Source organism: Anser anser, assembly GCF_964211835.1.
Source record: "Anser anser genome assembly, chromosome: 2".
Lineage (NCBI taxonomy): Eukaryota > Metazoa > Chordata > Aves > Anseriformes > Anatidae > Anser > Anser anser.
The window spans coordinates 159,936,517-159,953,331 of NC_139721.1; the positions used below are offsets into that span (position 1 = coordinate 159,936,517).

The following is a 16,815-nucleotide window of genomic DNA, read 5'->3' on the forward strand; positions in this document are numbered from 1 at the left end:
ACAAAACAATAAACAAAACAAACACCAAAGCAATCGTAAATGTATCCATTGTGTTTTTCTTGTGCTTATCCTGACAATACCATGAGGCAAGCAATTCATGGGACAATGCTAAACTAAGAGTAGATATTAGATATAAATACGAAAGGATGGAAAAAGTATAAAAGGGCAGTTATCCTTTTGCTCTCACGTTTGTTCATGTGTCTCTCTTTTATCACTGAAGGCATGGGAAGCACACATGCTTACTGTCTGTTCCAAGACATCCTTAAAATCTTGATGTCTGTGTGCTGGCAGGTGTTTAAAATTAGAAAATTAATTTGACCCTTCTTCAAACTATCCACACTGCTTACTCACTTCTATAAGGCTAAAATAAATAATTTTTTGGCCAGACAAGTTTCTTTCTGGATACTGTTGTGCTACTTCCCATGAAAAATACTACAGAAAAATGTTGTTTTGAAGCTTTTTCCTGAGGTCTTGGCTAGAACCTAAGATAGCAGGACAGATGAAAATTTGAAAGCTGAAATATTTCAGGATGGCAGAGTAGGGAAGTGGGGAAAAGCTTTTCAAAAACAGAAATTTCATCGTACTATAATGTCAATACAAAACACAATGAGGTAAACTGGTAATTCGATGTCTTGAACATTGGAAATTGCTTATATTTATAACAAAACTGTTGCTCAGTGCAACGCAAATTCTCACTTGTCATGGATATATACATACATTTATCCACATATATACATATATACGTATATATGCATCTACTTAAATTTAATTCAGATAAAGCTTGCTGAACATTATGGTGTTGGAGACAGTGAACCTCCATCTGGATTTACAATTACAAAACTATTCAGGGAGCATCATCACCGGTAATGTTTACTGCCTTAACTTACTCAATCAGTTTTTGACAGTAGTTACATCAGGATGAAGCCAAGAAACATGAAATAAAAATGTTTTTTCCCCCACGGGTTGCACAAAGCAGAATATAAACCTATCAGAAATAAGCATATAATAAAGCCTCTTCACCTTGATAATAGTCTGATACTGCTGGATCCTGTTTATGGGTTTTTCCAGATAGTGCTGCAGTGGTGGGATAAGTGGATGTGACGGATCTTCATTAGTTAAAATTTCATCTGTGTATCTCTGAAAAAAAGTACATAGAAGAAAAAGAGAAAATATTGTTATAAACAGCAATAGAAAGGATTACTCCCTTAAAAATGCTCATATGGTACCCTTTCGTAGACCTAACTCACTAAGCCAAAATTGGATAGCTCTACCACTCTGATATGTAAATATGTTCACATATCCATTGTGTCTACCAGGGAGAGCTAGCGAGTAAATGCAAAGTATCATACGTAGCCACGGTTTCACTCCAAAATATTTAATAATTCTTTTCAGGATCACAGTTGTAATTAATAACTACATTTCATGACGCAGTGGGTTATAGAATGCACATTCAGCAGGTACTTTGGTTACTGTTTACCTTGTAGAAATCCTGGACAGCTTTGCTTACAACAATCGACTCAGCCTGTACCCGCCCCACCAAGTACTGGATGTACTTATCAAATTCTGCCTCATGTTTAATAAAGCACATGGCCACGTCATCATCAGTGTCACATTTCTGTAGGCCTCGGAGGAAGACACTGTGGAAGCAAACAAAAAAAGACACCTGAGGAGAAGGTGATGGATTGAGGCTAGAACTCAGCCCCAGCAGCCAGACCTTTAGATCAGGCACAATCTCAGATTAACACAATTAAGTTATCTTAAAAGTAAGCTGGACGCATGGAGTCTTGAAGCATTGAGGGGTATCTTGGAGTCCCAGCCCTGTGCTCTGACTTAAGCTATGCCATCATCTCTCATCCCAAAAGGTTTATTAGTTTCCTTGCACCTTGGCACTGCCTATGCTCCACATCCTTCACAGTAACCATAGCTACTCTATCTCTGACATCATGTGAGCCACTCTTTGGTCTCAAATGACGGCTCATGAGAATGCCTACCTGGAATGGAAGCCAGCAATGTCATCAATATTTCTGAAGATGGTGGATTTCTGACTGGCAACAGCTCCTGGGACATTGGGACAGACCTCAGTGTACTTAAGGTGATGAGTCTGGAGGAACTGTAGATCCTGAATGTAGTCCTCTTCTGAGATCAATAGTTCTTGAATAAGAACACTGAAGGGAAGACAAACAGGCAAAAAGAAAGAGCAATCATCACAATTATGCTCAACATGTTAGAAGACTTTTAGGCTCTAATGAAGAGATACTTGATCAGAGTAATAGACTCCCTGGAGTGTGTTGACTAGATCCTCTCTGACCATAAAGGGAACTTGGACAACCTCACTCATGGTGTGACAACTACCTCTACCTTACAGATATCAACTGTTAGGGCAGATGAAACAGAACATGAGTGATAAAAGGATTTATGTAAAGTAGACAGCAGCAATTTCATTGTCACATTATGTTACCAAGAAAGCAAATATCTCTGTGACTGCACATTCAGTAGAGTGCTGCTCTACAGGAGAGTAACACAAGGTTGTAGCTGGTCTTCTGAGGGAGCTTTCACTGTTTTTAGACATCATCCTCACATATATGCACCCTAAAGGACGGAAGTACCAAATTTTAAGGTGTTTTGTTTGTTTTGTGAAATAACCACCAGCATTCCATCACTAAAATCCTCCTATCCTCCTTTCAAGTCACCCAATGTGATTTAGATTGCCTGGATTTCTCCTTGGCTGAAAATGGCAAAAACCAATCAAACTTCAAACATTGTATGTCTTAGAAAGGGTAGGTGCCAGACCTCAGAGGAACAAAAAAGGCAACTCTGGCAGAAGGTACCTCAATGCCAATATTCATGTTAGTTCAAAAACCAGCAAGACTCAAAGTTGCAAAAAACAAATGGTAAGACCTTACCTTAGCTTCCTTTTATATTCGTCCTCAGAAACAAATTCTCCAGGAAACTCGGGAACTTCTGTTGATCCCCACTCTGGTGACAACTAAAATAGAAGAATAAAGAAATATATTCTCTTAAGTTAACAGTCCTTTTATCAGCACACACTGAGAAATATCCCTCGTGTGTTCACAGTCACTTTCAATAATTTCTAAAGCAGCAGTGTGAAATTTCTTTCTTGCTGGAAGATGATTAGGTCTTTCAAACCTAGGCACACCTGCACACACAAAGAAATAATGCCTAATCATAACATGCAAAAAGCCCAATCATTTTGCAGACCTCTTCAATGACTTCCTCACTTATTACTTCATGCAAAAACAATGTATATAGATGGCAACAAACCCACGTAATTTTACATAAAAATAAACACAGTATGATCAGTCACCTTTAATTTCTTGTCCAGATAAGCTGGAGATACCCAACCCTGTCGAGAGGGGCTGGATTTTGTGGGTTTAGTCCTGACCAGCCACTTCAGAGGATGAGCTGAATCAAGGACTTCCACATATTGGCCTTCCTTCAAAGTGATGGTCTCCCTGTCAGGTGCAGCAGGCACATAGTCAGCTGTGACCATGTAGACATCAAAGATCTGCATGGATGAAATGACAGTTATTTCGAGCTCTGAAAAGTGAATACAGTAACACCAGCAGAACATAAGTTCTTATCTATGTTTAATGTTTTATTTCCCAGCCCCTTCATAGCAAAGAGAATCACTGTTTGCTTTTTGAAAGTGGGACATAGTTTCAAGGAGGTTTAAGCCATATTTTCAAAACTGTCCAAGCTATTTGGGATTTACATGATGAAACAATGAATTTTGCTCCCAAGGAAAAAGAATGGTCCTGAAAATGTCAGAATTGGCCAACATTGCCAAAGGTTTAATTTTTTTTAATTTATTTTTTCTTCTTTTCAGAAACTTTTTGAAATGAACATTCAAAACCATCCTAATTTACTTTAAATTCTATTTTTACCATGCAAAAGGCTTCTCAACAAAATTATTCTGACCAACTGTAACCAAGGCCACAGAAAATCAAGCTCTGACTTTCTGAAGCTGAGTGGTGAAAACAACAGTATTAAATAAATAAATGGTTAAGTTTTGACCATGTTGACTTGAACAATTTGTTCAAGGTCCCACAGTGAGCCATGAGAATTTGATTCTTTGTTCTCTGTATCACAGGTCCAATATATTTTACTACTAAATGTACCTACTGAAGAGAGGTACATCCCCAAAGGGGTTGGAGATCCTCAAAATACAGGAGACTGATCATTCTAAGTAAGGTTTTCTCCTTGCATGAAACTTCTCCATAAAGGTATCATACCTCTCCTCTGGAATCCCCATCTTCAGATTCAGATGAGGACTCCTGAGCAATGGATGAAGGTCTGGATCGTCCATGCCGAGGAGATGCAGAGGGAGTTTTTGACTCCTCATCACTTTCTGCACCTGGCACTCGAAGTGTAGCTAAAAAGCAGAGCAACCCAAAAGTAGGAAATTAAGATCTCCTATTTGAACGTGGACCAAATCTGTAATAACTTTCAATGTCATAAAAACAAATATTGCCAGAGAAGATCACTTGCAGTATTTAGTGTGATATCCTACTGGTATATAGGATTGAGTAAACAATGGAGACATTTTAATGCATGAGGCTATGTGCCTACTACATGCATTGTTACTGCATTGCAAGAATATCTGTAGGAGAGGTATGTCTCTATCTTTGCTTCAAGATAAAAATTTACTACATGGAAATAAATAGATGGCAAGATAATCAGTACACAAAACCAGATATTTTTCACATAATTCAGCAAGTCATTGATTTACTGCACAGCTATGCACAAAGTTTTCAGCCTTGACTTGATTTTTAAAACCCCATTTTGAGCTAAAACTTTAAGATGTGGGAAGTCTTCAAAGCAGGATTCCTCTCTTACTCAGGAGCGATGCGTATCTGAGTAAATCAAAGCACCTAAGATGTTCAAAACAAACTTCTTCCATTTTTACAATCTGCCCTACACTCCAAAGCTTACATTTAATCCTAGTTATTTAAATAAACATTGTGTGCCTGAGATGGACACAAGCCATTTCAGTGTATTGTAGTAGTTTATTTATTCTTCAAATTTGTAGACTAAGACATGTCAGTTTGGATGGGCTCTTACTAAAATTCTTAGTACTAAACATTTACTAATGTTCATATGCTTATGCAGGCTGTCTCAGAACCTGCTTCACAAATCTCACTGATATTTAAAGACCAAATGATAACAAAGACTTCATATTTTTCTAAACTAATTAAATTGCGCTTGCCAGGTTGCTTACCCTGACTTATTTTTGCAGACACCATTTCTGAGATATGAGAGGTGAGTTTCTGGAAGAACTCTTCTGTTCCAACATCAGCTAATGAAATAGGGGTTTTGGGTACGCCTTCCCTACCAGCTTCAAGATCTCCTGGAAACAACAACAAAAAAGTCTACTAAGCATTCAATACGGCATTGGAAAGTAATTTTTAAGTAACAAAAGCTTCTGTGGAAGGAAGGTCTATGTTTCTTCACTTCCGCTGCTTTTAAAATTGTTTGCTCACATTTTCTTCAAAAAATTTAACCCTGAACAGAGACCAGTCCCAAAAAGTTCCATTTTGGACAGTTACAAGAGAAAAGAAGGACAAAAGTAGGTGGTGATCATGAAAAACAAAGACAATCTCAGCTGTAGGTGTAAAGGGCAGGAAAAGGAGAAAGAAAATAGCTTCTCTTACCTTCAGAGGGATGAACAGCTCTGAAAAAAAAAAAGAGTAAAGCATAGTTAGAAGTTAAAATGAAATGTATAGGAAGAAGATCTAAATGAGAAACAACCCCTCCTTCTCACAGCTTGTGCATGAAGGCTGAGAACAGCTCGATTAGGACTCTGCTTGGCATTGAGCAATGCTGTTCATCCAGGATGCCTCCACTGCTACCTAACACAACTGGTGGGTCACCGAAGTAGCTTAGTGTCAGAGGGCTCACACCAAAAGCAGACACCAGCACTGGCTCAGTTCCATCACTCCATATCCTACAGTCTGTACTGCCTGAATTCCTTTTGGCTACATCAAGATCTGGAGCACCTGGCTCATACAGGCACAAACACATGGCTGTCTTAACTTTTAAGCCACATCCCACCTGAGAATTCTTATTCCTGACTTGTTTTAAATTTGTAGCTTGAGAAGACCTGGGTGCTTGGGAAATGGGTTGCAGAGTAACCTCTGTCTCCCAGGTGTTACATGGACTTTATTCTCAGCTGGCACTGAAATAAAACTATTACAGTTGGAGGCATTATGTCAAGTGGGATCTGCAGTTATAGAGGGACAATGGTCAGTACTACAGATGTTGGTATTCAAGATCTATGTTCAGGATCCTCAATGGAAACAGCCTCTTTTTTTGTAGGTACTGAGCCACTCACTTCTCACTGTTTTACCAAAATCATTTCCAGCTACCTGATAGCTACCAGACCAGTGACCACTCTGTCACACACAGCCAGTAATTCCACAGTGAAATCTGGTGCTGAGACATGTATACAACATGTCCAAAGTACAACACTGCCTATAACTGACTTGGGAACCTGTGCAGGATGATATCGGCATTGCTCCACTTCAGCCTGGGTGGCCAGCCACTTACCCCAGCGTGGTCATTATGGCTTCTGATACCATCACGCGCTCTTGGGTCAGAACTTCAGCCTCTTTCACTGCAAGATTAGGGTTTATCATCAGAGGACAGAAGACATAGGATGGTCTTTTTCTAGACATGGATTACTGGGAATACTGGCATGGTGAATCTGCTTTGTTAGCAGCTCCTGAGCTGAGATACATACTCCCACTTACGTGATGCAAACACCTTGTTCCTCTCCCTGTTCACAAAGATGTAGGATTGTCCCATTTCTCTACAGTGCTCAAGCTATTCTGCTTTAGCTCTTAGTACAGTAAAAAAGTGGGATGAAAGGAAGGATAAAAGAAAAATACTTCCAAGTCCTTCCGAGTGCTGCCCGTACTCTCAACCTATATTTACTTCCCCATCCTCTTACTGCAGGGAACATGAAAGAAGAATTTATGGAAAGTTACCAATAGAGGAATCAAATAACTGTGTATTTCTTGGATTCCTAAAGGCAACTCTGCAATGCAAAATACCTTAGCAGACTGAAACATTCATCTTAAAATATTTTTATGGTGACTTTTTCCAGTTAATTTACATTACTTTTTTTTTTTAATTATTTTATTTTATATTTTATTTTATTTTATGGTTAATGTGGTTCTTTCTCATATTTGTCTTCTGTTTATACAGAAAAGATGTTGCTTTTAACTGAAGCTTGGGAAATCAGAAATCTAAAACATCATTATAAAAGTTAAGAGCATCGTCATCTGCAAAGCAAGAAAAGTCATAGCTAATCTTGTGAAAGCATATTTATTTTGGTCTTGATTAATTTCCTTATCAGTCATACTCTTAGGGACTGTATGAAAAGTAATATAGACAATCTCATTATTTTAAGAAAGATTTACCATCTGCAACTTCTAGGGTGGCAGTGCAGATGGACTGGCCGGCTTTGTTGGTAGCAATGCATGTATAAGCTCCACTGTACTTCTTTTTAACATCCAACAGGATTAGACTGTGATGCATATTTGAACTGGCGAGTTTATATCCAGGAGTATCTGGTTTGATCCACAGGATGTCTTCCTGAGACTCTTCTTTCAGCCAAGTAATAGTTGGTGGTGGATGTCCTAAAGGAAAACCAATGAAGTGAACTTAATTTTTTCTAATGGTGTTATTTCCACACAATCACAAGCCATGCTATGAACAAATGCTGCTTTTGATTTTTGCTTCCTGATTTTTCTCCAAAAATAAGTCATAATACATAGTAAAGGAACATAAAGATTTCTATGGCACACTCATAAAGACATCAAAACTTTTTTTAAAGCCCAGGCTGTTAATCAACACATCTTCATAGGACTAGTAAGTATTATTATCCTTATTTTTACATACAGAAAAATGGAGGTGAAGATGAGTGACACGCTTTCCTGCAAAGTGGACAAAATCTCTTAGAGTTGGGAGTAAAGTCCCAAACTTCAGATTAAATACAGGAGATGAGGCTGCGATGACTTGGGTCAGAGTGTCCAAAATGTATTATGAAGTTATGCAATTTAAGTGTTATGGAAGGAGACTAGGTAACTATTCACTTACCTTCAACTTTTACAGATAATGTGATGCTTGCACCTTTCTTCACCTTTTTATTAGTAAATCTTTCTAGGAACCTTGGTGGTATCAGCTGCTCGTGGGAATCTGAAAATGACATTATTGATGAAACATGGTGACAACTTCAGTGTGTGAGTTTAGACTATTGAAAAATTCCTGCAGGTTCTGTCACCACCTGCTGTGGCTTCTCTCACCTGTTTCTGGCTCTTCTTTCTCATCAGGATCTGTAACACAAGGAGAAGAAAACAAATAAAAAATACAAATACGTTTTGTCCATGAATTGATGAAAAAAAACAGAAAGGGGATTCCAGGGGATTACTCACTGCAGGACATATTACACAGAAATCTTAGTTCTGTTAAAACATTATTCTGAAGTACATTTATTAATAATGACAAGAATAGTCCTATAGCATAGGAATGTATCCTGTTTAGGTTTTCAAGTACTACTATAACTTATACTCATAAATATAATTTACATAACTTACAATGCCTGCCTACCAAGATGACCTAATTACTAATTTCAGAACAATTATATTAATAAATACAAATATACATGGTCGTCTCTGGAAACACCAGCTTCCACAACTCTCAAAATTTTAGTTTTATGACAGTGCCTTATTACAACAGCCTCATATATTACTTATAAGAGGCCCTCAGTTTTTGTAAAATTAACCATTAAAGTTAATGTAGGCAGGAGTAAACTGTATGTTTATGAAACAGTCAGATTCTAGAGAAGTGATATGTCTCATCTTTGGGACTCACAGTAAATTTACAGGTGAACTAAGATTCAAGCATGTCGTGTTTTAACTACAGCCTTCTCCATCTCCCATGACCTCCCTTGGTAGGCTTTCTCAAGAAAAATAACTATTCAAATGGGAGAATTTCACCGGAACAGAGAAAATCAGTTCACTGGAACAGAGAAAATCAGGTGCCAAAAATAGGCCAGTATTACCTTTGACTACCAGCCTGGCTGATGAATATGCAGAACCAGCAGAGTTGATGAGAAATATTGAGTATTGGCCAGCATCTGACTTAGTGACATTGAGAATTTCCAGTGAATGCAATTCCCTTTTATCGATCTTCAGGATACGATCCGAGGCCTTTAATGGCTGTCCATTCTTGAACCAATAGAGGCGGGGCTCTGGGTACCCTGTGAGGAGCAGTTACAGACACAGACAACAGAATGCATTAGCAACATTGATTTGGGAACATCTCCAACAAGGCAGATCCTTCTGGACAGAAAAAGAATCCTCAACTGTGCCCTGGGATGCTGTTTTGAAAGTTTACCCAACTAGAACCGAGAGCAAATTCATGAAATTCTATTTATTTATGAAAGTTCTTTTGTGTCTCTTCAGTTTCTGGCACTCCCCATATTTGTTGCATATCCAAATGCCTTCCGGGTTGGAAAGGTAATGCTCACGTCTGACTTGCAAAGTACACAAAGTGGAAAGTCCCCAGTGAAGTAAAATGTGGATCTAAATCACCCTGGCTTATATCACAGTTTCAGTATTGGCTCCAAAAACTGAAGCAAAAAGAGTTCTCATCATTTTTACAGGCAACAATCAGAAAACAAACAAACAAACAAACAAAAAAACAGTAGAATCTCTACCTCTCCCTACAATAGACAGGCAACATCAGAAGGATGTTTCTGCATTTTTTAACTTGTGGCCGTGACTCCCTCACAGAGTAAGGCAAATCTAGAATTGTTTCATTTATTAAAGTTAATAAAAGACACTCTCAGCCTTTTTTTTTTTTTTTAATTTCTTATTGCTCCTCTATAACTAATGTGCTCAGAGCCAGTAAGACTTTTTTTTCAGAAGCATATGCTTGTAATTATCCCTGTAGATATAGGAAGAGAATGAGACACTTTATTTGCCTGAGTCTGCTGCAAAAGTCAATGCATCAGCATTGACTCATCAGCACACATAGACATTCTTCTAGCTGTTTTGTGTAAACATGGTGCAAGATGCACAGACTGGGGGCACAACTGCAGAAGAGCACATCAGAATGCCTTGGCCAGCACTTCACCCTGACAACAAACCTGGAACAAAGGACAGTGTTGTGGGCTCCCCTCACCTTTCACCTTCAGGTGGAATTTAGCCAGTGGTGCTCCAGGTGCCACATGAATATCATGAAGTTCATCGAGGATCTGGGGCAATTGCTCCTCTTCAGTGGTAGATTCCTCCTGTTCTCGACTAAGAAGCGATTAGAATTAGAAAGAAGAAAGTCAGCAAGCCAGAAAAAAGAGATTGGAATCAGAAACGCCTATTTTAGATTAATTTAATCTGTGTATTTTGTCATTATGACAACAGATTCAGCAGCATATGGCATTAAAAGTAATGGAAAGATATTGTGAAGAAATATCTGGGCTAGCCTCAAGGCAGCCAGAGTAAGTTTCCACATGATAAACATCCAGCTGTTGTAGTTACTGCATCTGAATATTCAGCTGGTCAGTGTTCCTTTATGACATTAAACTGGCCATACCAGATATAGCAAAAACAGACTTCATGTAAGTATACATGGCGATCTTATCATTCCAAAAGTCAGAAAGAGTTAGAGTTCAATATTTTACCTTGAAATATATTCTTTGGCACTGTAGTAAGAAGATGTCTCTGTTGCATCTGCTGCTGTCTCATAGTCAGTGCTGGTCACTGTTAAACAGAAAAGGAAATGTTTTATATACTCTGAGCTTTGAAAATTTTATTCTACTATAATCATAGTTTCCCTATTAATGTGAGTGACTGGCAGTTTGATTTCACTGCTGCTACTGCAGCAGGCTCCCACTTGCCCCTGCGTTATGTAAAACACCTCAGTTTATCGGAAAAGCTTTGCTCAGAGCCTCACCTTGGTGTTGGCAAAACCCAACTGAACCAAAGAGATTTGAGAGTGAAACATTTTGTGGGCAACGTGTACATATTTTTAATATGCAAACAGTGTTTTTCTTGAAAAAATATATATCCACCTCTGAACATGACCCCTTCCCTCTGTTTTTTCTACAGTGGTTTTGAGACTTACAGTCCACTCGAAGCTCAGCCTTGGTTGAAGCAACTCCCATGTTGTTTTCAGCAAGGCAACGGTAAACGCCCATGTCAGTGGGGACCACAGCTGTGATGATCAGCTGATGGCACCCCTCCTGGTCCTCGTTGATCATGTAATGATCATTTTCTTCAATAGCTTTCCCATCCTTGAACCAGCGAACCGTGGGGAGGGGTTTGCCAACAACAATACAGTCGAAACTGACAGGATATCCATCTTGTACCTCTTGGTTCTGGAGCTCAGTCATGAACATGGGAGCTAAAGCCAGGGTAGTTTGGGAGAAGGAAGAAAAAATGGTTGTGTTAAAAGATGTATTTTAGGAGCACTGCTGCCCAGTGCCTGAAGACTTCTGGTTTAGGGTTTTAAATTGCAGAGTAGTTTCTTTCCTCCAAGACAACAGTCAAGAAGAAAGTCCCTGATAAACACTATGAAGATATTCCACCATAAGAATTGCAATACCACCAGTGCAAACTGGAACATTGTATTTGTTCCTCCCCTTTTCAAAACATCTTTTCTTCCTCAGGACTGTTCTGAAAACTGTTTCATTGATGTAAGGACAATAATCATATAGCATTTATGGCCATCTGATCACAGCAGGGGACATTTCTACTATAAAAAGCAGCTTTGTAAATAAGTGAATACTTTGCAGTCTCTGCCTTCATCACTGATCTGCCCTCCTCTCCCACATACAAGAAAGAACAAAAACTTAATTTTTTTTTCCAAAAGTGCAAAGTTTCCAGGAAAATATCTGCACAAAATGAAAACCAGAAATTTTAGAAGTTACTTAATGAGAACATTCTGACGTGCTCTAGCTGCCTTTTTTCAAATAATAAAAAAAACATGTGCTTTACCTACCTGTATCAGAAGTCAGCAAAGGTGGTGGTGGTCTCATTACTGGTGGTGCAAACTTCCCATGGGTGGGTGGTGTTGCTTTACCAATACGCAATTCAATTTTCTTAGGGCCCTGTTCTAAAATGTCAATCTCCACAGGTATTCCCAGAGCACCGAACATCTCTCTGAAACGAGTGGCAGCAGTTTTTGCCTCGGACAAGATTTCAAACTTGATGTAAATGTATTGGTCATCCTCACGATATGTCTGATGGTCAACCACATCTATGTCCCCTTCATCTGCGCTGACAAAGAGCTCTTCCTCCACATCAGATATCTCCGTTGAGATCTTGGCCCTGAAAAGCCTATGAAGTCTCCTTCCTGCTTTACGGAAAGCATCATCCAGCTCGCTGCCAGAGGAGCTCTCTGTCTCACTATCAGTGCTTTGTTTAATTTGCTTCTCCTTACGAAGCACTTGAGGTTCCTGAGTGCCAATCACCACCTTGGCACTATGTGAAACCTTCCCAAATTTATTGGATACCTCACAGGTGTATTTACCTGCATCTTTCCTATCCAGGCCAGTGATGATCAAAGAGCAGGTCCCATCACTGTAATTATCTATGTGATAGTAGCGACCATCCGAAAGTTCTTCCCCATCTTTCAGCCAACGGACTTTCATGTCAGTTTTGCTGTGGGCCATGCACTCAAGGTGGAGAGTGCTTCCAGGCTCTCCACAGAAGTCTCGGAAGGTCTCAGTAAACACTGGACATTCTTGTTGCTTGATCTCTTTCCTGACTTTGTAGCCTTTGAAAGCAGCCTGGATCTTCACAGCAGCCTTGTTCATGGAAGGATCATCTAAATCTGTTATTTCTGGTTCAGCTGGCTTAGCAGCTGGGGCAGCCACAACAGTCTCCACACTGGATTTCTCCCACTGTTTCCATAATTTGCCTGTGGAGACAGACTGAACCTTGGTAGTAACACTAACACTTTTCTTTCCAGCTTTCTTGAGGTAGTTCACTAGAGAAGGAGTCCCAGCTCTGGACTCATCATCTGAGCTTGTGAAGGACAAATCTGCTTCTCCTGTCCTGGCCAGCTCATCACATGTGGAGTACTCCTCTGAGTAATAGTGAGACATCTCTGCTTCCTCCTTCTTCAGCTTCTGGAGCCTCTCATCCTCTTCAGGTACCTCGCTGATGGAATCCAAGGTGGGCTCCCGGCTCATCCGGCGTTTCTTGGCCAGAGCTTCCCACAGGAGGTGGAGGTCTCCCTCCTGTGCAGCCTCGGGGGGCAGCCTGGGCTGGTCGTGGCCATCCACCAGCTCTTCCTGTTGGCTTGCAGGGGGCACTTCCATGGCGATCTCTTTTAGCATTGTCACTGTAGGCACTGAGGAGAATTAAATTGATAAGATGTTAAAAGACAAAGTCTATGAGTAAGCTCTGAAAAGCACGTGGAAACATTATTCTAAAGTCTGGACAGAAGAGGGCCAGTGGCACTTAACTAAGCATTTTGTTGAGAACAAAATACAAATTTAATACAAATGCACACGGTCCTGGTCAACTTGTTCAGGGTGACCTTGCGTTGGGCAGGTGGGTTGGACAACATGCCAGATGTCCTTTTCAACCTCAGCTATCCCGTGATTCTATGCACGAGCATAAGACATGGCCAGACAATAACTTTTTTTTTTCCTCACACATATGAACAAATAAATTTATGAGCTTTTTGAATATATATTTTTGAATAAATTTTTGAGCTTTTTAAATGTTGTAGTTTAATTAATATCTACCTAAGACTGTTAGTGGAGCCTGGAAAGCTATTTATTCATGTTCATGCCATTTTAAAGCTAGACAGGGCTCCACCAACTGTCTGAAATAGCTCTCCAGTGGCTGTAATGAGAGCTGAGACTCCCCTCACATGGAGGCACCTGCCTGTGGATACCTTGAGTTACATGTGTCCAAGTGTGAAAGTTGTGACTCACTCTCTGGGACACACTGACCTGCCACAGCATGGTGCCCAATGACACTGGAGATGCTCCAGGCTGTTAGGGACATCCTTGTGTGGCTTACAGATATAGCACAAGACATATGAGCAATCTGGGTCCTTCCGAAGAAGGAGACAGAGGCCGGGGACAGTATCCTAAAGCACCTCAATTGGACTAGATACCTGTGTGTGGGCAATTGAATCCACACCTTAAGGGTGCAGTTCAGCTTCCTTAGCACTATAACCTAGTGCCATTTGGGATGGCCAGGACAGGGGCTGGCAGATATCATGCAGAACCTATGAAAGAGCTCTTGCTTTTTGAAGTGGTAGCTGAAGGCCAGGCAGGATACCCTAAGGCATCTCAAAAAGCACCAGAAACCCAGGTAGAGGCAACTGTATCCCACCTTAAACATCTTATGTGAGCAGATCAAAGCTATTAGAAATTCAGGAATTTACTGAGCTGTACCAAAAAGGAAAATAACAATTATTTGTGGATCTTAGACATAGCTTGTAAAGGAAAACAAATTCCAATCCAACACATGGAGATGCCCCTAGCTGTCCATAAACAGAACTGATTTAACATCACCCGAATGCACACACCATACCTTCAAGACACAAGCTGGCAACAGATTTGACTTCTGGAGAAACCATGCAAGTATATGTGTCCTGATCTTCAGGTTTAAATGCATGAATAATGAGTATTTGCTTTTTTCCATCAGAGATGATTTCATATCTCCCTCCAGCGTGTATTTGTTCTTTTCCTTTCAGCCATGTCACACTCTCTTTGATTTCACTTGATAATTTGCACTCCAGGCGAGCCATGTCCCCTTCTGAGACTGATCCTCCCACCAAAGGATGGGTGACCGTAACTGTAGGTTCTGTAATTATGAAAAAAAAAGGTGAATTAACACAGAGAACATACCACAGTCTGACTTTAAGGCACTCCAGATCGCTCTTTGAAATGTCCAAGCATCCCATCCTTCATTTACAGACTCTTTAATTGCTGTAGACAAGCAAAAGAAAAAGAAAAAAATCACTGGCAGCATCCAAAGTTTGCACTTTCAAAACTGTACAAGCTCTACAAGGGGTTAAACTAGCTCCACTTAAATATATACATGCAAAAGTCACTGCATTTTTTCCATTCCTGCGTTTATTTGCTGATCTTCATTTACCCATCACAACCAGTATTCAAGCAGTCCTACAGATCCTAGAAGATCTTAATGTTTAGAAGTGAAAAAATGAAGAAACAATATGAAGAATAAAAAAGAAAATAGATTATTAAAAGATGCATTCATCCAAGTGTTGAAAGGGAAAAAAAATAAAATTATGCTAGTTTAGGAAGAGTTTAAAAAAATCACAAAAAGCATAAAGAATATCTCAGAAAAAATCTGTCTTCTTTACTTTGGCTTGCAAATGAATTGCTGTTTGTACGTCACTGAGGCTCAAAATGAAGACAAATGCTTTAAACGTGCAGATGTTGACTCAGCACACGGCTAAGTTCCTGCGAGCAGCACACATCTGAGTGTGATACACCCCTCAGCTCATTTCAGCAGGGCGAGGGAACCATTGCCCAAAATACCTTGGATTTGTTGTAGACAAAGGGAGCGTATGCAGAGTTACCAGGGTCCAGCTGACGCACTGAAAGACGTTGCAAAACCATCATTGAGTATCTGAGCTTAAGAGCAAAAGAGGATTTTTTTTTATTACCATTATTCTCACTTCGAGGAATTTGCTGGGCACTCAGTTATCACAGAAGGAGTTGCAAGAAAAGAAAGATTGAGGCAGTGGCTCTGCATCCCACTTCCAAAGATACACCAACAGACAGCAAAGAAACTCTGTTCTCCAGCACTCCTTTGTGGGGGTTATTACAAAAGATATGCAAATAATGTAAAGAGAGGGGAAGATGGGTGAAGAAGACAACATTGCCCACCAGGGCATCAGTACCAGGGTCTTGGTTGCCCCAAACACATTCCAGCATGCCCCTTCTGATGCATTCCATCTGAACTCCACCAGAAAAGAAACTCGTGGCGACCGGAAAACACATGGATGCAGTGCAGGCCGCAAGACAGCTTGATGCAGGTTGGAGAACATAAAGGTCGAGTACTAACAGCACAGCAGGTTTTGCTTTGTGGCAGCCCAGAACAATTTATTATTTTATTTTTTTTCAAGCTCTTTCTCCTATATTGTGTTGGCAGCAAAGCACTGAAAGGTGTTGCAGAGTGGACTCTTCCAGGAGATACCTGGAACGGGAGAAGCAGACATGCCATGCGAAACAGGCCTACAACAGCTTGCAGTCCTCCGTGGGGGCATCTCTCCTTTCTCACCTAGCTGCACCATTTGAGGGAAGTGCACCGGCTCGCTGGCCCCGACTTTGTTTAGAGCCGAGACGCGGAATCTGTAGGGTTCACCTGGGGTGAGATCATCCACGATAAACTCCGTGTTTGGAATAATGCCCTTGCTGCATGACTGCCAGCCAATACCTGGGATTTTCCTCTCCACTTTGTAGCCTAGGATGTCGCAACCACCGTCGCTCAGCGGCTTGTACCAAGACAGAGTTACAGAGTGACTGTTCTTACTTAAAACCTGTGGTTCTTCGGGGGGATCAGGGTGGGCTGGAGGCACAACAGAGGTCCGGTGATGCATGATATGAACAATATTGCTTTATATTAAAACAATCCGAGAGCTTTCTACAAGCAATCAAAAGGAAGCATGACAAATTCACTATTTGTCTCATTGTAAAGCTGAGGGGTACATGCCCATGACTCAGACATACCTGTGCACTGGCTTCTCCTGCACTGATCTACAATGCTAACAACAAACTTATTTTCCAGGTGCCCTCTC

General features: G+C 40.3%; 1 protein-coding gene across 1 annotated transcript in view; it reads right to left on the minus strand.

Moving 5' to 3' along the window:
• Window positions 1-16,815, minus strand: part of OBSCN (obscurin, cytoskeletal calmodulin and titin-interacting RhoGEF) — a gene marked incomplete at its 5' end in the record, with an annotated part of 184,274 nt that overhangs the window by 55,046 nt on the left and 112,413 nt on the right. The window contains 19 exons of the mRNA XM_083822953.1: window positions 1,021-1,137; window positions 1,478-1,637; window positions 1,992-2,165; window positions 2,904-2,986; window positions 3,326-3,526; window positions 4,254-4,393; window positions 5,240-5,368; window positions 5,673-5,692; window positions 6,568-6,634; window positions 7,443-7,661; window positions 8,122-8,220; window positions 8,328-8,357; window positions 9,086-9,283; window positions 10,210-10,328; window positions 10,706-10,784; window positions 11,149-11,427; window positions 12,025-13,380; window positions 14,580-14,852; window positions 16,299-16,586. Coding sequence (XP_083679079.1) covers window positions 1,021-1,137; window positions 1,478-1,637; window positions 1,992-2,165; window positions 2,904-2,986; window positions 3,326-3,526; window positions 4,254-4,393; window positions 5,240-5,368; window positions 5,673-5,692; window positions 6,568-6,634; window positions 7,443-7,661; window positions 8,122-8,220; window positions 8,328-8,357; window positions 9,086-9,283; window positions 10,210-10,328; window positions 10,706-10,784; window positions 11,149-11,427; window positions 12,025-13,380; window positions 14,580-14,852; window positions 16,299-16,586 — 4,031 coding nt within the window. The remainder of the gene's footprint in view (window positions 1-1,020; window positions 1,138-1,477; window positions 1,638-1,991; window positions 2,166-2,903; window positions 2,987-3,325; window positions 3,527-4,253; window positions 4,394-5,239; window positions 5,369-5,672; window positions 5,693-6,567; window positions 6,635-7,442; window positions 7,662-8,121; window positions 8,221-8,327; window positions 8,358-9,085; window positions 9,284-10,209; window positions 10,329-10,705; window positions 10,785-11,148; window positions 11,428-12,024; window positions 13,381-14,579; window positions 14,853-16,298; window positions 16,587-16,815) is intronic.